The sequence below is a fragment of the Naumovozyma dairenensis genome, chromosome 3, assembly GCF_000227115.2.
Source record: "Naumovozyma dairenensis CBS 421 chromosome 3, complete genome".
Classification (NCBI taxonomy): Eukaryota; Fungi; Ascomycota; class Saccharomycetes; order Saccharomycetales; family Saccharomycetaceae; genus Naumovozyma; species Naumovozyma dairenensis.
The window spans coordinates 1359835-1384558 of NC_016481.1; the positions used below are offsets into that span (position 1 = coordinate 1359835).

General features: G+C 33.3%; 9 protein-coding genes across 9 annotated transcripts; 3 read left to right on the top strand and 6 right to left on the bottom strand.

The window, feature by feature from the left end:
- Positions 1-15: 15 nt before the first annotated feature.
- Positions 16-945, top strand: PPH3 (phosphoprotein phosphatase PP4 catalytic subunit PPH3; the record flags this gene model as incomplete). The annotated part of the gene is made up of 1 exon (XM_003669448.1): positions 16-945. The coding sequence occupies one exon, from the start codon at positions 16-18 to the stop codon at positions 943-945; it is 930 nt and encodes a 309-aa protein (XP_003669496.1).
- A 563-nt stretch (positions 946-1508) lies between these two features.
- Positions 1509-4751, bottom strand: UBP3 (mRNA-binding ubiquitin-specific protease UBP3; the record flags this gene model as incomplete). Its single annotated transcript, XM_003669449.1, has 1 exon — positions 1509-4751. The coding sequence occupies one exon, from the start codon at positions 4749-4751 to the stop codon at positions 1509-1511; it is 3243 nt and encodes a 1080-aa protein (XP_003669497.1).
- Positions 4752-5348: 597 nt separating this feature from the next.
- On the bottom strand, positions 5349-6785 carry NDAI0C05960 (2-aminoadipate transaminase; the record flags this gene model as incomplete). The annotated part of the gene is made up of 1 exon (XM_003669450.1): positions 5349-6785. One exon carries the CDS (start codon positions 6783-6785, stop codon positions 5349-5351), a length of 1437 nt encoding a protein of 478 aa, XP_003669498.1.
- A 232-nt stretch (positions 6786-7017) lies between these two features.
- Positions 7018-7812, bottom strand: PET122 (Pet122p; the record flags this gene model as incomplete). Its single annotated transcript, XM_003669451.1, has 1 exon — positions 7018-7812. One exon carries the CDS (start codon positions 7810-7812, stop codon positions 7018-7020), a length of 795 nt encoding a protein of 264 aa, XP_003669499.1.
- Positions 7813-8245: 433 nt separating this feature from the next.
- OXA1 (membrane insertase OXA1) lies at positions 8246-9520 on the top strand (the record flags this gene model as incomplete). The annotated part of the gene is made up of 1 exon (XM_003669452.1): positions 8246-9520. The coding sequence occupies one exon, from the start codon at positions 8246-8248 to the stop codon at positions 9518-9520; it is 1275 nt and encodes a 424-aa protein (XP_003669500.1).
- Positions 9521-9792: 272 nt separating this feature from the next.
- BEM2 (GTPase-activating protein BEM2) lies at positions 9793-16401 on the bottom strand (the record flags this gene model as incomplete). Its single annotated transcript, XM_003669453.1, has 1 exon — positions 9793-16401. The coding sequence occupies one exon, from the start codon at positions 16399-16401 to the stop codon at positions 9793-9795; it is 6609 nt and encodes a 2202-aa protein (XP_003669501.1).
- A 692-nt stretch (positions 16402-17093) lies between these two features.
- On the bottom strand, positions 17094-18089 carry MYG1 (Myg1p; the record flags this gene model as incomplete). Its single annotated transcript, XM_003669454.1, has 1 exon — positions 17094-18089. One exon carries the CDS (start codon positions 18087-18089, stop codon positions 17094-17096), a length of 996 nt encoding a protein of 331 aa, XP_003669502.1.
- Positions 18090-18983: 894 nt separating this feature from the next.
- On the top strand, positions 18984-22028 carry COG3 (Golgi transport complex subunit COG3; the record flags this gene model as incomplete). Its single annotated transcript, XM_003669455.1, has 1 exon — positions 18984-22028. The coding sequence occupies one exon, from the start codon at positions 18984-18986 to the stop codon at positions 22026-22028; it is 3045 nt and encodes a 1014-aa protein (XP_003669503.1).
- Positions 22029-22396: 368 nt separating this feature from the next.
- NDAI0C06020 (uncharacterized protein) lies at positions 22397-24598 on the bottom strand (the record flags this gene model as incomplete). Its single annotated transcript, XM_003669456.1, has 1 exon — positions 22397-24598. One exon carries the CDS (start codon positions 24596-24598, stop codon positions 22397-22399), a length of 2202 nt encoding a protein of 733 aa, XP_003669504.1.
- Positions 24599-24724: the final 126 nt, after the last annotated feature.

Genomic DNA, 24724 nt, shown 5'->3' on the forward strand with positions numbered 1-24724 from the left:
ACATTACGAAAAAATATGGGTCTGGAAGTAGAAGAAGTCATCGAATCAATAAAACAAGGAAAACATGTCTCAGAAGCAACTGTATATTCCCTATGTTTAAAATCACAGGAATTATTAATTAATGAAGCCAATGTGACACGAGTAGATACACCAGTGACCATATGTGGTGATATTCATGGACAATTGCATGATCTTTTGACACTTTTCGACAAGAGCGGCGGTGTCGAGAAGACTAGATATATATTCCTTGGAGATTTCGTCGATAGAGGGTTTTATTCGTTAGAATCATTTCTTTTATTATTATGTTATAAATTAAGATATCCTGATCGAATAACTTTGATTAGAGGAAACCATGAAACAAGACAAATTACAAAAGTTTATGGGTTTTATGATGAAATTATGAGGAAATATGGGAATTGTAATGTTTGGAGATATTGTTGTGAAGTTTTTGACTATCTATCACTGGGTGCCATTATTAATGATAGCATATTCTGTGTACATGGTGGATTATCCCCCGAGATTAATACAATAGATGAGATACGATCCATAGATAGAAAGCAAGAAGCTCCACATGAAGGTGCTATGTGTGATCTCCTGTGGTCAGATCCAGATGATGTAGATACTTGGTCTTTATCACCAAGAGGTGCTGGGTTCCTCTTTGGTAAAGGAGAAGTAGATAAATTCCTAATGAAAAACAATGTGGAATTAATAGCAAGAGCTCATCAATTAGTAATGGAAGGTTATAAAGAAATGTTTGATGGTGGTTTAGTCACAGTATGGTCAGCTCCAAATTATTGTTATAGATGCGGTAATGTAGCAGCAGTTCTCCGAATTGAAGATGACTTGGAAAGAAACTATACGATTTTTGAAGCCGTACAGCCTCAAGACGGTGTCGGTAATACAATTATACCCACTAAGAAACCTCAAATGGATTATTTCTTATAAGAAATAGAAAAAACGTCATACTACTTAGACTATATATATTATATAGTTTACCACACTGCAACGCACATATAATTTAATGTAACAATATAATATTTCATCCCGTACTTTTAATTATCTGTATGTCATTGATTTAAAAAAGAGCCGATTATTACTGATGATCAACATTTCAGAATCTTATTAACTGACCAAGCCACTGCAGGATTCCAAAGGTCACAGCAAGCAGGTAATAAGGAAACTACCACGAAATGGCGTCATCAAACTATATATATGTATACATATATGTGTGTGAAATTAAAAATCCTGTATCGGAAATAAATTCAACTTAACGTTATGTTCTTGTACATCACATGTATCGGTTCACTTCCATCAGAGGCATGTCCTCATAAAATGAGCTCCAATCTCTGTGCGCCTACTAGAGAATTTAATGGAATTACCCTTGATTTATCCTAGTTCTACCGATGCCACCCAGGTCAGATTAGCCTTGTCTCCGATGCATGAAACCTGTAATAACTTTTATTCTAATTACTAGCTTTTGTGAGATCACGCTTTCGCATCCTTTTTTCTTAGATTTCCTTCTCATACATTAAAATATATGCCGTTCTTGTATCTAATCCATTATCACCTCCATTTACTACATCTGCATCTTCCAATTCCGTTATATTAACATCATCTATCATAAACCATTTCTTTAAATCTTTATTATAAATATCTGCAGTGTAATGACCACCATCTGGACTACTACCATGATGATATACCACAGCTCTTAATTTATATTTCCTACTGGATTCATTATTTTTCAAAATGGCAGAAGATACAGATTCCACAGGAACGAGCAATTCGTGGTTATAATTAATTTTCTTGCGTATTTTTTCGATACGACCATTATAACTATTATAATTAGTCATTCCGTTATCTTTACCGATATTACTAACAAAAGAGAATCGTTTCAATTGAATTAACAAGACTTGTGGTAATTTATCTATGAAAGTTTGTTTTTTAGCTTCAACATCTTTCCCACTGGATGATTTAAATGGTAATAATTCAAATTCACTAAATTTTTTGAATGCAGTTTCCAAATCATTAATCATCGGATCAGAAATATCTAACTGAATCGTCTGGAACGGATCTAATGTAATTGATTGTGATTCTTTATTGAATGGGATATCTAATACTGAACGGAATTGACCACCAAATATGTTTGAGATTGGTGATGGTGTCACGTCAACGGTACGTTTTACCGCGGTCTTGTTTTTCTTACCTTTTTTACTGGTACCACTGACTTCATGCCATTCATTACTTGAATCACCTGAATCATTGGTGTCGTCTGTCATTGTACCGTATTTGTTTATTAATTCTTTCAATTTGGGAGAAATTTTAGTAATAAATTCAGCTTTATTGTAACGAGATAAGTTTCTAATTATGAAAATTTTCAATTGTTCATCAGTTATACTTTGTAATAGATTTTCAATTTCGTTATCTGTTAGGCATTCAATTGCGGAGATGATTTCTTCATGTAATTGATCTAATAATTGAGTAAGGAATTCTTCAGCATCTTCTTGATGGCCCCATTGTAGATCTTTGAATTTAGGTATGGTTGATAAAACTTTATAGAAGGCATCGGGTTTAATTGCATCAACAATGCTAGGTTTAATAGTAGCAGATAATAGCCTTGTAGTAGATGGAGTTTTAGAACCAAGCCCCTTTTCAATATTCGTAGGGGAGGAGGAAGAAGCAGAAGAAATTTCAGGTGCTGGAGCCGTCAACATCGTATCATCTGATGAAGACGATGAAGAAGAAGAAGAAGAAGAAAAAGAGGAAGAAGAAGGTGGTGAAGATCTAGTATCATTTGATGATGGTACTACAGGAGATGGAGATGAAGCAGATGATGTAATTTTGGATGATTCATTCTTTTCTGTTTCAAAAGTTTCCTTATCAAATTCAGAATAGAGAGCTACACATGCGTCCAATAATTTGGTTGATGATGGACCTACTCTTGAATTTAAGTTTCTTGTACTGGTAACATTTAATACATCAATAAATGGTTTACAACTTAATAACATTTGCAAAATAGAACTCATGAAACAAATATTAGCGACATTAACAATCCCCCTGGAAACAATTGATTTAATTGGAACTTTATGATCCTTCGTATTGTTATTTGAAGTTGTTTCTAATGCATAGTTAGTAAAATCAGGATCAAAACACATTCTTAATGCAATGGTACCTAATGATTCAGCACCTTTAGTTACAGAAGGGATGTATTTTTGGTCCTTCCTTTGGGGAATTCTTAAATTAGAGTCATTGTGTACATTCTTTGAGGAAGTTTCCCCGTTGATGGCAATAGTGGTTTTGCTAGCTATAGATTTCCCAGTAGTATTACTAACTTGTTTTGATTTTGAAATTCCACCTGACGCGACAGCTGCCCATAATTTTGGTGTACTTGGTATAGTAGATAAAGAAGTTGTTGATTTTATTGGTTCTGGAGTTCCGGTCCGTGATATTGAAGGTACTGTTGATGATGAAGGTGAAGGTGAAGTTACATCATCCTTTTTGGAACGAGATTCTTTATCTTTCTTTTTATGTTCAGTTTTTTCTTCCTTTTTAAAGACATTTGACTTTTCCTTCGAAGGTTTTATTGTATCCGCTGAAGATAGTTGTTTAGATGTTTGCTTTTCCTGTTTATCGTGCTTATCATGTTTTTCCTTCTTATGAGTGGATGGCTTGTCTATCGTTGTTTGATTTTGTGATTTAGTTTTTGGTTCACTTACAATTTCAACTTCAATATTTTCTTGCTTGGGTGGTGTTATGGTATCTTCTTTGATTTGTTGTTGCGCTTTCTCTTTCCTTATTTCAATGGAAGGTTGAGGTTCCAATGTTTGTTTATTTTTTTCATCAGATTTGGTTTCAGTTAATTCAACCGTTTGCTGTTCTTCTGCTGTATCTTCTTGCTTTTCTTCTGCTACTGCTACTTTGAAAGGCGCAGGAGTTTCGAGTTTCTTTTCCTTTAGGGTATTTTCATTTTCTTTTAACGTTAATATATTTTTGGAATCAGTAGTAGTACCTATACTTTTAGTTATTTCTTCCTTTTCTGGTATTGGTCTCACTTGTTTAGTTGCTTGAAAAGATTTCAATTGTATTTCACGTCTTTTCTTTCTTGCTTCTGCATAATCCTTTTGGTTAGTATTAATGAATAATGGGAATTCTAATGTTTTTTTCATAGATAGTTTTGACATATCGAATCTATAGTTATCATAAGCACCGTTACTAGTGGTATTATTATTATTGTTTGAAGAAATAGAAGATGATATTGGACCATTATTAGATGGTTGGTAATTTTTCTTCATGCTATTATAGTTTTGATAATAACTACTAGGATTATTTACATTGTTATTGCTGTTGTTATTATTACTATTATTATGATGTTTAGAGTTCATGTTGTTCATAGTTGGATTCATCATACCATTCATGTTGTTGTTATTATTATTTGTGTTGCGTTTCTTCTTATTCATTCTCATATCATGTTGTTGTTGCTGTTGGTGTTGATGATGATGTTGCTGTGGACCCAATGCATTGGGGTTCGGGCTATTATTTTGGTACATCATTGGATTTTGGTTCATCATATTAAAGGAATAGCTTGGAGCTTGACCATATATATAAGGGCTTTGTGGGTAACTGTACATTTGCATAGGAGCTTGATATACAGAGAATGGCATGTTTCCTTGTGGAGGTGGCATAGGTCCATTGTTATTATTGCTGGTGTTCGTAGGTGGGTACATCGAGTATGATTCCTCTTTATTATCAGACATTTTTTGCTTGCCTTTTATTCTTTCCGACTTTTTATTGAGCTACTTGGATAGTATCTTTCTTTCTTAATTTTTTGTTAGTGCTTTGACCTCGAGGTATGAGTAAAAGACTGCTTTAAACGTTATTGTATGTTAGTTTCTTCTTAATTAGACGGTAGCAAAGTGAATACCCACGAAACGAAAGATAGACCTGATGTATTTTTTAAGTGATAGATCTTCAGTTGAAGATATAATATAGTATAGTAATAATAATATCAGATTTGATAGTCAACACGTTAAAAAAATGTAGCTTCTTAGAGTTCCGTAACGTTATTATTACTCTTTTTTGCCATCCTGTACTCCAGTTTGCTGTTTTTCCACATTTTCGGTTTCTTTTTGTTTTTCCGTTGCGATTTTTTTTATTTTTTATTTTTTTCGAGTAGTTAATCTGTTACCCGGTGACATTTGATAGCGCCGGTCAAGCATTCAGAATGTTCTACATATATTGAAAACAAGAATATTGGTCGATAATACCCGTATACTATTACTATTATTATTACTATTACTATCTATACTACTACCATTCATTATAATTACCACTATACCCGTAGGTATACTGTTTTAAAAGGGGAGAGAAAATTCCTTTGCATATTTTTTACATACTTCCCCCCATTGTTGTATGCCAATCTTAATATCAGTGGGTTCCATGAAACTGATAGATAATCTCACAGATCTGGCACCCCAATTTCTTTCATCATTAGCCACTTCAAAATTGGACCCATTTGCTAATATCACACCATATTCACACTCCAATCGTTCACCAACTTCCTTGGCATCATAACCTTCCGGTAATGTTACCCAACTGAAATAACCTCCCTCTTGTAATGGCGCTATCGTATCCTTGGGTAACCATTGTTTAATACTTTCATACAATACTTCACTTCGATGTTTATATGTATCTCTCAAATTTTGTAAGATTCGCATTGCACTTCCATTTCTTAACATGGTTCCTACAATCATAGAATTTAATTGAGAAGGTGTACCCCCAGAAACATTAGCACCACCTTTAGATAATTGAGTAACTAATTTTGATGAAATGGTTTCATTATATCCAACTCTTAACCCAGGCGCTATTATCTTTGAGAACGTTGCGTTTGATACAACATGTCCATACATTCCTTCTAAATCACATCCATCTGGAAGGTCTCGCCACATTTCTCTTTCTATATCAACAAATCTTTTGGGAATAACAGATGTTGCTGGATTTACTTTATAATTTAAAAATTCATAAACATCATCTGTAATAATTAAAATATCATACAAACAGGCCAAATCAATTAATTTTCTTTTCGTCTTCAGAGAGTAAGATTTACCAGATGGATTTGCAAAACTTGGAACACAATATAGGACATATTTATATATTTTCTTCATACTGTTCGCGTTGGGTCTCCTTATACATTCTAAACTTCGTGGCAATTTAGCTTTACTATCATTTAGAAGTTGTTGTGTACATGTCCCTTCATTTTTTTCAATCTCATCTTCATTACTATTACCATGTACACTACCTTCTAATTCATGTATTTTATCTAACAAGAGATTTATATTCAAATCATACCCGTCAAATTGTTCACTTGTTGGATCCATTTCATCAATTGCAGTCATCTTACCTGCAAACCCAGCATCAATGAAACAATCATTAATCAAAAAATATGTAGGAGTGACAATAAAAGCTTGTTTCGTATATCCAACATGAGGCAAAGTAGTTTGTAATAAGATATTCAAGATCCCATATGATGCACCAGAAGTTAAGTTTAAATATTCTGGTTTCGCATGATCTATGCCATACACTTTCTTATTAAGTTCTGTAATTTCATTACGGACCCAATAGGCACCAGAATCAGACCCGTACGTTAATGGATGTCTATTATTTGTATCGGAGTCATAGGGTCTCTCTTCGGGACTTAATAGTTCCGCAGTAGCTTCGATGATTTCCTTACGGGGTAATAATCTAGAAGATGGATGGCCCTTAAAGAAATTGATTGTAGCTGGTGCGTCCATCGCTTAACGTATCGTGTGCTATATTATTTTTATATCAAATTTGCACCTCGAAGAACATCTGAAAGCCCTTGATGGTCAGCACATGCAATAGCACATACATCCATTCATCCTTTTTTTGTAATAGCGCCAACAACAACATGAGACTTCGCCACTACGTATACAAACAAAACAAAACAGAATTTTATAAATTTAAACAGAGCGCGCGAAGGTTACCCTGTTGTGCTGGGCTGTGCTACTGCCTGCTAAGTGTTTTCAAAATGGTGAGAGTGTCATTTGGTAATTCCATCGATTGGTACACCTGTTGGAACCTTTTCAACACACTGGTCTTGAATGATGTGCTGAAAATGGTACCGTCTTGTAACAAAATCATATTCAAGAATAAGATCAATGAGCGCGGGTTCTTGATGGCAATCCTGTTCTCACCAAACAAAATATTTGACGCGGTTTCTTCATCACAACTATGATTCATGCTTTGAGTTAGATATGGGAAATCGCGAACTTTAATCAAATGATTATTCGTGACATCATTGAAATACGGATTGTTGTCAATGTCTTCAAGATATACTTTCCATTTTTCTCGGAATTTTGTCGTATGCAACGTTCCCTTTGCAAAACTTTCCACTCTAATTCGTAATAAAGCATAATGATCTTCCGTCTTCGATCGCAGAGATTTGTTATCCCTCTTACCATATACTGCATTAAAATACGCGTATAATTGCTTAGGAATATAAGTCTTATTGTAAGATATACAAATATTCCCTATATCGCACAATAACTTCGGTGGAACAGTCAACGCCTTCCATTGGGTAACATATTTATACCATATATATTCAATGCTATCCATGTGGCCCCATTGGCAACTCTTGATCAAATATAATTGTAAAAAATTGGAATCCATCTCGTCCCTGGGTATACCTCGGACTTCTGTTAACACTTGATCAAAATTCCTATTCAGACAGTTTAAAAACAATCTTTTCCTTGCATCATCATTTATGTACCTTCTACTACCACTAATATTTCGTATCATTCTGCCTCTTGCTCTATCGTATGATATATACTTGATCTGTTTGTTCTTCTATGTCCCTTATTCCCTATAAATATCCCCCGGCTGAAATTGTTTTAAAGCATTTCTCGGGAATCTTTCTTAGTACGTAATGTGTTGAAATTTATATATCTAGAAAGTAAAACCTACCAATAACATTATCGAAACTATTTTCTGAACAACAGAACGCATATCGAGAGAATATATACATAGACAATGTTGCTGGGTATACGTTCTTCTGTAGTGTTGAATACTTCTGCAAGAATAGTAAGTTTTATTACTTTTTTTTTTATATAAAAAACAAATATCAAGGGAATATTGTCTCTCTTTCTATGACAGATGGACTAACAACAACTCATTTCTATATTTTTTATGAAACTCAATTATTAAAAGATAACAACTAGATCATTATCGGTACATGCCAGGTCAGTACCTAAAATCATTCCCACAAGTATATTGTCTATCATATTCAATTTCTAATACATCAAGGCCACCTACTAATATATTTACGTTCCGCCGTCATAATTCATCATCATCATCATCATCATCGTCATCAACTAATGTTACAACTGATACAGTTTTAGAAGCAACTTCTTCTTCAAATATCCCACCTCCTGCCACATCTATCCCAGATATTCAAACTCAATTACCATCATTTGATGATGTCACCGCGTCAGCATCATCTACAATGATAGATCAAACAACTCAATCAGTAGGTGAATTATCAAACCATATTGGCTATTTAAACAGTATAGGAATGGCACAAACTTGGTATTGGCCAGCAGATATAATCCAACATACTTTAGAATACATTCATGTCTACTCGGGATTACCATGGTGGGGAACCATCTGTGTAACCACAATTCTAATAAGATTATTAATGTTCCCGTTATACGTGAAATCATCAGACACTGTCGCAAGAAATTCTCATATAAAGCCACAATTAGACAAAATTACAAAGGAATTAATGTCATCCACTGACATATCCAAGAGTCAATTATTAGCCCTCGAAAGAAAGAAACTATTGACTGAAAATGGTATAAAGACAAGATGGTTAATGGCTCCCATGTTACAATTACCCCTCGCTATTGGTTTCTTCAACGCATTGAGACACATGGCAAACCATCCAGTGGATGGATTCACTGATCAAGGTATTGCATGGTTCCAAAACTTATCCCTAGCGGATCCATACTTGGGTTTACAGTTCATTACAGCAGCTGTATTGATTTCATTCACTAGATTAGGTGGTGAAACTGGTGCTCAGCAATTTTCTCCCGTGATGAAACGATTTTTTACTATTTTACCTCTAGTCTCCATTCCTGCTACTATGAAATTAGCTTCCGCTGTAGTTCTATATTTCGCTATAAATGGGACATTTTCAGTTTTACAAACTATGGTATTAAGGAATAATTGGGTTAGGAAACAGTTAAAGATTACTGATGTGAAAAAACAAGATCAAATTCAAACTACTACTGTTAATGGGAAAGCACCAGCGGAGGAAAATAAAGGGATTTGGCAATCGATTAGAGAAAATATGGATAATGCCAAGAAACAAAGTGAAAAGAGACAATTTATGAAATTGAAAGAGGAAAAATTACAAAAATTGATAAAAGAACAAAACAAAAATTCTAAAATTAAAATCGTTCATAAAACTCAATTTAAAAGAAATGATGATTATCAAAAAAGAAATTAATTTAGTAGTCGTTATAGCTGTCGCGTCCTTCGTTTTCCTAAATCTGTAAATATATATATAATATACGTTTCTATAGGCATTTAATTTTCATATTGTTACTATTATTATTATTATTATTATTATTATTATTATTATTATTATTTATTAACGTTAAAAAATGTTATTTAGACCAGTCTTTTATAAATTGGATGCTAAATTCGTGAAAAACCGTCCGTGTTTATGTACATCCGAGTAGTCTTTACTAAAGATTCACCACATTTATCGATTAGAACTCAAGTGAAAAAATCGTTAGGTGATCTGATGAAATGCTGTAGAATTGTTTGAATAGCACCTAATGTAGATCCCATACTATTAGCCAAATCATCTTGATCAATAAAACTCATAGAAAAAACAATTGCCAAATTTGATGCATCCATTCTATTATTATTAACATGTTGATGAACTTTATTCAAATGCATGACAATACGCTTCATAGTTTGATAATAACATACAGGCAACATGTTCAACATTGTAGTCATTTCATGCTTATATTGATCTAATGGAATTTCAGAAGATTTGTATCTCATTGCCAATCTCGTAAAATCATGCACTTTCTCATTAGAAAATAATGAATCCGGTAACTCTCTCAAGTACATCTTGAAACAACCTGCAATGGCATTAACTTCAAACCATCTGTCATCTTCTAAAGTAAAACTATTATTAACTGCACCTTCTTCATCAAAGGCATTCTTCAATGCATTAATACTACCAACAGACCCAGGAATTCTGTATAACCCAACCTCATCCAACCCACGCAATTCTATCTCTTCTAAAAGTTTAACGATGATCGTTGGTATAATAGTACCTTCACGTTCACAAACATCTTCCAAGGGAACACCGAATACTTTATTATGGGTCTTTCCTTTGAATTTTTTGGAATGGAAAGAATATCTCTTTGATGCCCTTATCATTTTAATCCATTCAACAGTTTCTATATTATTCGTACTTTGAATAGTATATTCAGTACCATCTTGCATTATTATCTTAAATGAATAATAATAACTTGGAATTTGACGATGGTTAATTATTTCCACAATCGATTTGATTTCAAAAGTTTTAATGTTTAACACTGGTTTCGTTTCTTGTAAAGATGATGGATCAATAACAGGTAACAAAGATGGTGCAATGGATTTATTACTTTGAATTTCTTGCTGTAATATACCATTTAATGAATAATTGGAATTTGAAGTATTAAAACCACCAATCGAGAAGGGTCTTCTAAAGAATCCACCAATTTTCTTACCAACGCCATTATGGCTCTGATGTGAGACTACAGAATTCCTTGGATTCACTGATACGACGGAACTTCTCTTGTTTCTATTATTAGATGCGTTCAATGAACTACTAGACGATGAGTTCATAGAAGATGTCCCACTAGAAGTAGAAGATGAAGAGAGGCTTGGTATTATTATCGAATCTCTATTTTTCCTGTTGATAACTTGTTGTAAAATAGCAGAATGCTTGGTATCACGTTCTTGAATGCATAAAAGTTCCATTTTCCTTTGTTCACGTTTCACTTTTTCGACCTCTGTAAATATAATTTCTTTAAATATACTGTGATCATTTAAACTACTTTTCAACATCTTGCTTTCATTTGATGCTACCGTCTTAACACGTTTCTTGAACGCATTATTAGGATCTGAGAATTGGAAAAACAAACAACGTCCAAATTTGTCATGATCTTCTTCAGCAGCAACTGTAGTGGTAATATCAGGAATTAAACTAGTCATATTAGCAATGATATTATTAACAAATCTCCTCTTATCAAAATTTATCAACTTGGAGTTATTAATACTCATATTTGGGACAAACTGAGAGATCTCCAACAATCTTGAAATAAACCAACCAGGACATGGGGTCAAATTTTTACATTTACTGGTATAAACGTTATCGTATTCATTGAAGGACTTAATATGCACAGGATCAATAATATCGGCTAGAATAGTAGAAATAGAATGTACTGAGTCCATGGATGAATCTGGACGGCTCAATTTCATAGCAGCATGCATCCACGACGTTTCATGATATCTTGACTTAGGTGATATCATACAGTTAGCGATAGCTGTTTCCAGGAAAGATGGAATATGTGGACAGAGTGACTCAGAGCCATTAGAATTTGCCGAATCAAATAGATCCAAACAGCTGTTTTTCCAACGAACATAGTTTAGAATTTGTAATATCGTTGCACATATGTCTTGGCGTCTTTGTACAGAAATATTTGTATTTTCCAAATGTACGCCAAAAAATGATACAAGACCCGAATGTAATTTCAAAAGAAGCTGGATTGACTTCGGTAGTTTTTTGATGAACAACTCATCTTCATTCTCATTATCAACATCAGCCGTCGTTTGGTGTGTTAATGTGGATAACCATGTAAATATATTTAATACCTCCAAGTCGTTGAAAGTACCGCTTGTCATAAGGTTACTGGAAGAAACATGTAAAGGGTAAGAGAAAAAGGAAATCAAAGATTCATTCGATAGTAATTCTAATTGTTGGAAAACAATAAACCATTCATGTTTCGATATAAGTCTCATATGCTCTATTATTACCTTTTCAACCTTTGAAACCCATTCTATAATGCCTTCATAATTATCGTACGATAATTTCTCAAAGCCCCCAACCATTGGATCGTCATTGAATTCCCGATTATTCAAGTTTCTTTCGAAATCAGATAGCGTCTTGTTTTGGAATTTTTCCAATATTTCAATAGTTTTCCTCTGAAGTTTATTAACACCAATAGGCTTGTAAAGCTGTTTTTGATAAGAAGCCTTAATATTATTAAATGTTTCATTCAACGTCGTAAAAAGACCTTCCAATTCGTTGATTTGGACTGACGATATATTCTTCTCACTTCTGTATTTTTCAATTTTTTGAGGCCACTCTACAGTAACTTCCTTTTCCATTATTTTAAGAATATCGAGAAATGTCACATTATTAGACAAACTATCTGTGAAATCAACATAATGGTTTTTTATTAAATGGAAGAGAGCTTCTGCAGCACCTATCTGAATTTTTAGTATGTGTATAGGATTTATATCACTTTGATCATCCACTTTTAAATCCCAAGCAGGAAAGGTGGCGTTCTGTTCTATAGTATTGTCAGCTTCATTGGCTCCATCAGTATTCATGATTTTTGATATAGAAGACGCACAACTTGTAGCACCGATAAATCTCTTTGCCAGGTTTTCCAAAACAGAAGTTGTAGTGGTAAAACCTTTATAGGTATTAAAGAATGTCTCTGTAAATATATCATTGTCCATCGTAAGTTTAACGAATGCGTAATCTAACAGCCCTACATCGGAGTCCTTTGAAGTATCTAATGAATTGGAAGCGTGTCTTTGTTTTTCGTGGTAATAGTAATTCTTTAAATCTTTAGTATCAACCAGCTTAGAGAATACATTGACTGTTAATACTAATAAATCGAAGATTCTATCCAAAGAAGATGATTTTAAGACGACATGAATAACTGCTTCTTTTAAAGATGTTTCAGTAGCATGACCAATATTATTGAAAAAATCCATATGTTCCAAAGTTTTACTTAATCTATCGGTTGTAGAAATGGAATCTGTCTTGTTTCCCTGTTGCATCGTTAAATTAGAAAGTGATTGTTGAGAAAACCTTTTAGGAGTTTCAATAACCATACTTACAGGTCTTGATTTCCCAGCTGAATCAAATAGTGATTTGAATACAAGATCATCAGAAATATGGAACACATCCATGTCAATATTCAAGACATCTCTAATTGACTTCATTAACATTTGTTTGTTTGATTGTTTACAGGACATTTCCTTTATTACTGGACCATCAATATTACTCATACCTGTAACTTGATTATCATCAGATGTAGATAGTGCCCCTAATTTCGGAGAATTACTTATGATAGGTAGTGGTTCACTAATTGTAATTGCCCTTGATAAACGTGCAGAGGATCTTGGTGGTATTGTTTTAGTTGTTGAGATGCCAGCTGCACCAATTAATGATTTCTTAGGAAATAAAGAATAGCTCGGTAATAATTCTGTAAATAATATTGGTAAATAACTCCCGCTTAATAAAGAACTTCTCTGTGATCCTATGGAGGAATACATTTTTGGATCGATCATTGGAGGTTCGTACTTCAAACTCAAATTCATTATATCTTTCATATTTAAAGGAGGTTGAGCCAAATGATATTTCCAAAATTGATAAATTGGGCTTACATTAGGCGAAATATCTTCTATAAGTCGTTGGTCTGGGGCTGAGGATTTATTTTTCGCGTCGACTATATGTAAACGTTGTTCCCATTTATGGAACGCGTTCTTTGTACGACTAATCTTTTTCTCTAGATATTTGAATTTTGTTGCGTTTGGTAAATCATCAGCATGAATAATTAAATCACCAAAATAAGAAATAACATTTAACCATACGAAATTGTCATCTAAGTTTGGTGGAGCTAAAATGAATACACTACTCGTTGATTTTGATGTCATTTGTCTTCTATCTAGTTGCATTATAGTAGGAACCCAATCTTTAAATATTATTTTCAGAATTGGTTCTGAGACGTATTCCCATGCTGACATCAATCTCAATACTGGTATAGAGCATATAATTGTTGCCACAGCTAGCCATGAAACCATGTCTCCAAGATGTTCGAACCTACAGCCTAACTGTACCCATTTCGTTAATATTTTAGCGCCTAATTTTGGATCTTCTTTATAATTACTAGTAGATACATTAGAATGAGAGTCTGGAAATAAATGTGATATTAATAGTCTTCCGAGAAAGTGTACGTTTGTTTCATTGTTAAATACCAGGGGGTTCAATGCTATAATCTTTTGGTTTAAATATTTAGAATCGTATAATAGAGAGTAATCACATCTTGGTGCCCATATTTTGTCAAATTTCAAATTAATATTATGTATCTCTTTTGCTAAATTGTTAATGTTTAGATTTATAAAATTTTCTGGATTTAAGATATCTCTCAGTAAAGCATTAGTACTTGGTTTAGTTAAAGAATGCGAAGGGTTATGTTTATTATTTGAATTTCTTGCAGTTGATGATCTACTAAATGATGTCAAGTTATTCAAATCATTATGTTTCGTTGCTAGCGTTATTTTCAATTTATTCGATATTTCATCATTATGGAGTGATATAGTATCTAATAAGGAAATGACAGTCTGAAGGATTTTATCATCTAGTAGGAAACTCGGAAATACATCCAATATTGTTTTAACAACTAAAGCCAACCTTTCTGTAAGTAATGCATCTGTTGTTGAGGAAATATTATAGAATTGAGTGGAATTATTGGTTAGCTTAGAATCATGTTTAGTGAAACTTAATCCAAATTGATTGAAAACAACTAAGAATTTTAAAAAATGATCCAGCAGAGGTAACATTAACAATAGGTTCATGATATGTCTAGGGATTGTATTATGTTGTTTATGAATATTGGTTTTATCCGAGCGTGATGCTTTTTCAGTGTAAAAAAGGATGGCATGACATATACTTTCAATTGTTCCGCCAATAATGTGATTATCGGAGTCCAATTTAAGTTTTGGATGAGGGTAGTTCTCACTTAAATAGTTTAGCTCGATAGGAGTTTTCATGATAGATGCTAAATTATCTGTTTGTGTAGCTTCAGGCGTAATTTTCTCTCGGGTTGTTGATAGAGAATTTGATCTGCTAGAATTGTTGTCATTAAATGTTTCACTCTTGGAGTTATCATTTGTTGTTGGGTCAGGTAGATTGGGATCAAAATATTTGATATTATTTGTCAATCCACTCTTGTAAAGACTTAAGATACAACCTTTTAATTGAGCTCTATAAATTCTATAGTCAGGAACTAATATTTGCGTATCTGACATGACACTACTTCTCCGACTAGAATTGAAGTCTGTTCTACTACTATCATTAGAATTGTTTGAAATTTCTTTTATGGATTCAGCATCAAAAAATCTGCTTTGTCTATTGTTGGGTCTGTTCAAATTTTTGTTACTGGTTATATTCGAGGACGATCCATTTGTCATATTAGTATTAGTGTGGTCTTGCTTCAAATTGTGTGTAGTCAAAACTTGACCATGTGACCTATTAATCCATCCAACTTTAAAAATTGTTGAATCATAATTTTCTGTATTCAAATGAACTACATTTTTATTATTGGTTCTTAAATTTTCATTACTATTTGCGTTGTTGGTATTAGTCGCAATAACGTTATCCGGTGTTCTGTTACTAGTCTTCGAAATGTCTTGTATAACATTCCTTCTTGCTGGTGATAAAGAGGAAGAACGTAACTCAGATGCAGATGAACTTATCTTTGTTATGTGATTTGATTTCTTTAATGCAGATGAAGGAGATAATGCTTCATTGATATTCAAAGTTGAAGAATGACGACTGGAATTGTTAGATAACGTCTCAGATAATATTGATGTTACGTCTTCCCTAGCTGTTGAGTCGACGCTTCTTGTTGATTTTGTAGGTATATCTGCATGGTATATGTTTATGTTGGCTTGGCTATCACTGACACTTAAATGACGTCTTGTATGTGCCGTATTTGAAGAACTTCTGCGTTTTGTGTTACTACTGTTATCACTATTCTCGTCGATACTATCTATTGATAATGTTGAAGATGCATGTTTACGATTATGACGACCATGATGATGTTTATGAATGTATTGTGACAAATTCGATGTTGATGCTGACATTTGAGTTGAATGTGAAGAGGAATGAGTGTCCGATAGAGAAAGAGATGAAGAATGTGAAGCCGATGTTGGCAAGTCCTGGGCTTGTTTAGAGCTTCCATGTGTACTAGATTTGGATGAGTTTGAGGATTTTCTACTCTTAGACGACCATAGTAAGCTCTTCATTTGTAAGAAGAAAGGAGAGAAATCAAGTATAATATATGAAACACAAAGTATATCCTTTTAATAGAATCTCCCAAATTTTCCACTCTTCTTTAATACCAAATTATATGGATAAGTCTATCTTGGAATCTGCACTTGTCTTAATTGTTTTTGATGGATCTTTGGTGGATCAACAACAATGAACGATTTATATTCTATGTATTAACGTTACGTGGATCATATTTCCATGAAGTGCTGCCCAGATCGGGAATTCCTTTTGAAAAAGGAAAAAATCGTGTTTCATAGTTGATTAGGGTTGATCTAGGGTTATATTTTTCTTCGGACTGAGGTGCCCTTCGACGCATAGAAGCCTCACCACCCTGCAGTAATTTCCCCGTATAAGGAGGGATGGGTCTGATTGTTAAAAATAGATTTTGACCATTTGACCTCGTCGATCCTTCTCTGGAAATTTATCTAATCGTTAATAGCATATAATACCTAAAACTCTTATTGTAATTTGAATGGTCCCAACCAAATTACAGAATCAATGCGTTTTTTTTAGTATATATATATATAGAGAGAGAAGGAAGAAATAAATCTACGGAGTTTTTTAATTGATTTGCTTATTGTTCAAGAAAGTGAAATGGTTTTATTATTTTACATGTAGGTGCTATAAATATAGGTTAACGAATAAATAAGTTACAATATTGTTACAATTATAATGACATTTTAGCTAATTTCAAAGCAGATTCTTTAGTCTTGGCACCACCAATAAATCCTGCACTATGTATGAAAATACAATCAGGAACACCACTCTTTTCACTTAATTCTTCATCTCTTAAACCTCTCAAATGTTCTGGTAAACCTTTTCTAAACTGGAAAGAGGTAGAAGAAACTGGGACGGTAGAAACTCTCCAGGAATTTGAACTGTCTTTAAAGATAACGAATTGAATTTTATTTTCAAGATTCAATTCCTTTTCAATATCATATAGGTGTTCCTTCCAAGGACAAAATTGGTCTAAGACAATAATTCTCTTATCATTAGTTTCGTTCTTTGCAATAGCTTCCTTAACTAAAGATTTAGCAGGTAACCATGATTCACCATATCCTTTGACTAGATTCACGAATGTGGAACCAACAAATTCACTCGCCTTTAAGAAGTTTTCATCAAAGATAGCAGGAGAGCAATCATCATTCCAGTTTGGATTTAAACCAGCAACAATACCTGGAATAGTAATTGATTTGTTTTTGAAGCGTGGTTCCAAATCGGTATCATATTGGCTAATCCCATTATCATCAGCATCCAAGGCTTCCACAAATCTTTCATATACTCTGATATATAACAAATCAACATTTTCAGGGGTCAATGTTATATTCTTAGTAACTAGCAATTCGATAATTCTTTTCCCAAAATGTTTGAATACAAGACCAGCACTTGATAGCTTAGTTTTATATTTATCAGAAAAAGTTTCATCAAACCCACGTTGATGATGGTCAAAGAACTTAACAGAATCATATTTAGCACCGACATCAACTACGATGTCACTGGCATCCCAGTCTTCTGGGTTTCTTGATCTGATCACTTTGGCATCTTTATATTCTGGCAACAATCTTAATAAGTAGACCGCTAGTGCGTCATCTGCATGGAAAGAACCGGAATGTGTACAAATTTGTTTGGCCATTTCTGCTAGCTTGATTCTCTTCACTGACATCTAACAAGTGCTGGCTTTTCTTTATGTACTTATATAGAGTACATCTCGAAGAGGACTTCTGCACCATCGCTAAGGTCATTAATTTTTTTCCAAAATTTTTACATTAGCCATGTACGTATGTTAAAGATACCAAAAAAAAAAATATTAACCGACCGAGAAAGAAAACCGAAAACCCGACGCTTCGATTATCTTTCAGGGTTCTTACCATAACACGGTTTACTATAATCCATATATATTGAGTAGTAGTATACTTTGCAACTTTCATACCGCTACATCTACCTCCCAAAAGATACCTTATGGGTATTTTATGATTGCTACTACAACTACAACCTAGTCAATTGCTATTTGTGTTCCATGGAGTTTAAATGTTACACCCAGCTAGGACTTAGAACCACCCTGTTTGTTCGAAAAGAGGCTCCACCAATTTGATAGACGCTAATTGAAACATATTCAGTCAATAGCTGCTCATGAGGTCCTCTGTTGAAATATATGAAGAAGCTCAATACGAGGATAGCTATGGTAGTGCACTCACAATGATTTCTTCTTTAGGATCTATCTCTAACAAAAACTCCCGTTTTAGGTATCGCACTTTAGCCGCCAAGCAAATAAGCAGGATCACGTGGCAAATATGCCATATGTTACCCTTCCTACATTTGTATCTAAGAATTGAGACTACATAGACCAGATTATTGTCATCAATCAAGTCTACAATTTCATACAAAAGACAAGTAACCACTTCGATAGCTAAAAATAATCTAAAAGATAATTGATCTGTCGAGCCATTGTACAGCCTGTTTTTATGTATGGCTTAAAGTGTAGTTTTTATTGTTCAATTTATTCGCAGCTTTCTTCATACTAGTCCTCTACATTATTTCCTAAATAATCATTAACAATATGAGTAAAAGAAGCAGGAAAAATTCTTTAGTCAAAGATATTGCTTCCCATCCAATTGAGTTCAATGGAGAAGTTTCCTTACCTAGTTTATTGGATGATACTTATCTATTCGAAAAATTACAGAAGTTGTCATTATCTCTCCCAACTACAGCACAACCCGTGGATTCAACAGCTAATGATGATTATCCATTATCTAGCTCCTTGGTGGAAACGATTGATACTGTAGCCGAAACTTCACCTGAGAGATATCAATACTATAAAACTTACTTGGCGCAATTACAAAACAATGTCGACCAACATAATCAAATTTTAAATCATGCTAAAAAAATCGACAGCCAATTCGAAGATGTATTTGAAAATTTGAATCATATTGCAGAAAATACAAATCAATTTGTTAAAGATACCAAAGAATTACACGAAAAGTATATCATATTCCATGAGATTAGTGAATCGATTCCTAACAAATTGAAATATTTTGACATTTTGAATCCAATTATGCGTCGTTTAAACCATGCTATTTCTCCAAATATTGTCAAGAAGGATTCATTCAAAATTATGTTACAAAAGATTGACGAATCTTTAAAGTTTTTAGAATCGAACCCAAATTTTAAAGAATCAGAAACTTATAGAATTAAATTCAAACAATCTTTGATTAGATCTTGTGAATTAATAGCAACGTTTTTAAAAAACATTTTGAAAGAACAACTTAATGAAATTATGAATCAAAAGTCAATAAATATGCAGTCTTTCTTATTGACAAAAGATGCATTTCTTTATAATAAATTCGCTTCAATCGCCGAATTATATCAAAATCAAATCATCGAACTACTAAGAAGAACGTATGATCATAATAATAATTATAGTAAGAAATACTTTGGGGAATTAAGTTCAATCTTAAATGATTGTTTTAATTATTATTTCCAGATTCGGTCAGATCTATTAAAGGATATTATCTGGAATCAATTAGATGAGACTATATTAAAAGATAAAGCAGTACCATTAGACCAATTCATTCAAGCAAATAAATCTTACATTCAAGAGTTATGTAACAAAGAATACAACTTATTTGCCAGATTTTATCCGCAAGATCAATACCCTGAATGCAAAGAAAGAATAAATCAATCATTTCTTCAATTATGTGAACCATTTTATGATTCTATCAGGACAAGAATATTGAGAGAAACAAATATAATAAAATTATGTGATTCACTAACTTTATTCACCCATTATTATGAGTTTGAGGAAAATTCGGCTGGATTCAATGATCAAATAGGAAATGTTTATTTCAATAAAATTTTTGATCCAATAGTTCAAAAACTTCAATCAAGATTAATCTTCAGAGTTCAAATGTATGCAGAAAAATATATTATCAAGTACCATCCAGCTATTGACGTTTTCAAACCTCAAATGATTTCAAACAAAAATATTAAAAAAATCGAAGACGAGTCATCCCTTGCATCAACCTCTCCGTATTACATTGATACAGACGAAGATGATAGAGTTATTATTGAATCCTTTATTAATTTAAATCTCGCTGGAAAAAGCAAGGAAGCAAATGTTTATTACCCTCCATTGATAAATACAGTTGCCTTATTATCTAAAATAAATGAAATGATTAATTCAGTGATATTTGACGATTTAGCACATCACATGATTTATGATTGTTTGAACTCAATAAGAAATGCTTATAAGTCATCAGTATCACAAAATTCAAATGATAAGGAAATAAATTTGGCATATTTAAAGAATTTATTGTTTTTCAAAGATCAAATTTCAAATTTCAATATTCAATATACCATTAATGAAACATACTTGGATTTTTCTGGTATTGAATCATTTTTCAAATCTGCTTTAACTAGGAAGAAAACCGTGGTAGAGAATGACATTCCACATTCGTCATTGTTTGATTTTGCAAGAGATTTAGTTCCAAAAGTAACTAACAATATGATAGATTCTCGGTTAGAGTTAATTCATGAGTTAAGAATAACTTTGAAGCATTTTATTGAATCCGTTTCCGATGATATTATCGGAGATACATTAAGTTTAAAAGATGGTGTTAATTTATTGGCTCAAAATATCAAGTTAAGAGAGAACATTGAATCAAAATTCCCTAACATGAAATTATTAATATTAAGATATATTACTGATTTAGAGGTTGTCCAAAATCTAATTGAAGCAATAGAACAAGCAATCATAGAAAAATATGAGGCCTTCTACGAAGAAATTTCAAATGATAGCATAAGTAACATCAATAAGGAACAAATCTCTGAAATTATGTATGTAGACGTCTTTGTCAACTTCATTCATAGTATCACATTGAATATCATCCGAGAAATTGATGATGAGCAATCCGCTTTTGAAAATAGTGTAATCATGGAAACACCAATCTCTGCTTCTCAAGAAAATCAATATCAGGACCCAAATGAGACCGTTATAATGGAAAATGGTAGTCTGCAAGATATCCCTCCTGAGCTGGAAAGGGGGCTCGGCTTACAACTGGAAGAGTCGTCAGTTTCTATTGGAAGAGATGAACGACTAACACTCGATCATGATCGAAGTCAACGTGGATTGAATGAAAATATTGGACCGAATGACAAACCTATTCTTAACAGTACGAATTCTACCCATGAGATAATAGATGACCTTACTGGAAATCTTAAAGATAAAGAGTCAAATTTTGAATCACAACAAATGGATGATCAACAGTTACCATTAAGCGACTCGCAAACTAAGAACCCTGGTAATGAGGAGCAAAATATCAAAGAAATTTCAATGGAGAACAATGGTGACTACATTAGTGATCGTCCTGCCAAGCCTAATGATGAAACTGCTGTCTCCAAAGAGGCTTCTGGAGACGATCAAGCTGGACAAGACCTAATAATTGAATCGCCAAATAATAATAATGACGAGGGTCAAAAATTACCAAATAAAGAGGATAAATCAGTTCAAGAGGTCTCGCCTCTCACTGCGTTGGGCACCATAAATAACCAAGAAGAACTTGACGCAGAGGCACTTGAAAAAGAAGAAAAGGATCTGACTACTTAACTATTTGGGAGTCTATTTTTATTATTATTCTTAAACGATTATTTGTATCCACATACAACTTTTTACTTCTTCATTTTATTTTTTATAAACTTATGCTTCCTTCACGAAGAGATGATTAGTTCTCGATCTCACGTTGATAGAAAGAAGATGATGAAGTGAGGGGAAGGCTCTTATGTGTACATTATATATATGATAGAAATTAAAAATTAAAATAGACTCGAGAACTAAACAGTACAAAATGGACAAAATAACAAGTGGTAATGTATTTTTTTATTATGAATATTTATTTAGACCATATGTGTTTGTTATTTAAGTATCTTTAACCGTTATTAATTAATAGCATGTGTTTTTTTCCAGTTCAAAAACAGTTAGTGAAAATAATGGGTGAATTTTGAACTATCATGATGAACATTCATTTCATTCCTCTTAAATTCATTAATTTCCAATTTTATTTCATTAATGAATCCATAATCCTTCAAAAAGACTACTTTATCTCCATAGGGGCTCTTATCACTAGTAGGTTCTAGGCCCCCTCTTTCATATTCAAGCGGTGAATACGTCTGCATTAAAGAGATTGTTGTAGCAAATCTTAATGATTTCTTACCATTGTTTGCCTTTAATAATGATATAGAAGTTGGAGTGGAGACTGTTGTTGATGTAGAGTATCCTGTATTTAAAGATGATGTAAGAGAAGAGGAAGAGGTGGATGAATCTGTCGAATCATTCGTACCACTCTTGGTTTTGAGGGCTTGAGTTGCTACTGTTTTAGGATTGGGTGATGAGGTTGGATTTTCAATGATATTGACAGTTTCCCATTCTTGTTTTAATCTGTCCAAAGTCGTATCTGATTCTGAAGATGGAATATTTGTTGCATCTGCTGTTGTAGGATCTACGCATTTTTGATAGAATCTTTTGGCAGATTGTGTGTCCGTTAGAGTAGGTCTATTTGGAGATCTTGCTGGTGGCATATTTGTAACTTTATCTTCAGGATGTTTACCCAAGTCAGCAAACTTTCTGTTTAGGTCTTCATCTGAAGTGTTATAATTGTTATTAAGGGGACCAATATCGGACGATTCAACAGTTTTCTTAGTTGATATAAAATTTTTGAAAAATGACCCAATTCTTTGTGAGTTTGATCTCTTAATAGATTTAGTAGTCTTGTTATCAGTGTCTTTGTCATCGTCATTGGTGTCTGTTCTTTTCAATCTTAAAAATGACGTAGTGATAGATTTCGATCTTTTCACAGAGTTATTATTGTTATTCTTGGATATGGTTGAAGATTCCTCTTCACTTGGAACGAGCGATGATAGAATTGAAGTTGTAGAGTCTGATGGAAAAGATGAAGGCAGTATCTGGCTTGAATTTGGAAATTGACTTCTTGGGGTAAAACTCTCTCCGTTAGGAAATTGGAAAGAAGTTTTCATCTGTCTACGTTGTATTTGGTATGGAGTCAAGTCTTTCTTCTTCGTTAGGAAAGGTGGTGTGTTGTTCACGATGGTGGTAGGTACAACATTTTGAGTGACACTTTTAGAAGGTGGATAAGCATTTGAACTATTGTAGATATTAGAGTATTTTCTCATTGAACCATTTCTATTTCTATCTGTTACTAACTTTGTCGATCTATGAGTAGTTTTCAATGTTGAGAAGTTGTGTTTGTTATTGTTATTACCAGAAATAGTTTGATGGTGATTATTATGATGACGATAATGTTGTGGTAGGTCAGTTCTGGAGGAACGATTATTTGCTTGTTGCAGTGGTATATTTAGTGACAGTTGTTGTTGAAGAGGACTTCTTTGAAGAGGCGTTGCATTTTTCTGTTGTACTTGTTGCCTTTGGTCGTGCTTTTGGTAGAGTGGAATTCTGGGGTCTGATTTATTGTGTCTTTTTGGACTTCTTTGATATGGTTCCTGCTCAATTTGGATACTTGATCTTTCTGGTAAAGGCTTCATTGCCTTCGTTGACAGCTGTTGGATCCGTGGATTGACAGGCATCCTTGCTGTTGCTTGGATGCTATTCCTCCTTTGAGAAGCAAATGAACTTGAATTCAAATTAGAAGTCGAATTATTTTTTAATGAAAGTGAATTACTACTGACTGATATTGGGAGAGTTGTAGAGGGAGTGCTGTTATTACGTGGTTCTTGATGATTTTGATATGAATGGCGGCGAGAAGAAGAAGACAATGCTAATGAGGATGTACTATTGTTAGAAGGTCTGTTAACAGCAGAAGGTGTTATAAAAGGAGTTCCTGAAGTATACGAATGTCCATGATTGTTCATATAAGAGTAATTAAGCTGTGAATGATTATTATTTTTATGATCACCAATTGATCTTCTATTTAATTGGTTATTTGGATTCATATTGTACGATGCGTTTACTTTCCTACGTAACGGATGATTTTGAACAGACTGGGGAATTTGGAAAAGGTCAGACGTGGAACCTGACCTTGGGATTAACCTATTTGTCCTAGTTGCAACGTTGCTTTTAGTACCATAGCTAGTATTTGTCGATGACGATAAATATATACTATCAGAACTTGGAGAGGTTAATGGTTGTGAATTTAAAGGCATCATTTTTCAACTGTGGAGAGGTAAATTTGGGTAAGATGTATTCTGTATTTACAGTTTTTAGCGGTCCCAGCTTTGAGATAGAAATTTGATATATAGCAGCGATTGGATGTCTTTAATGGACAGATAATT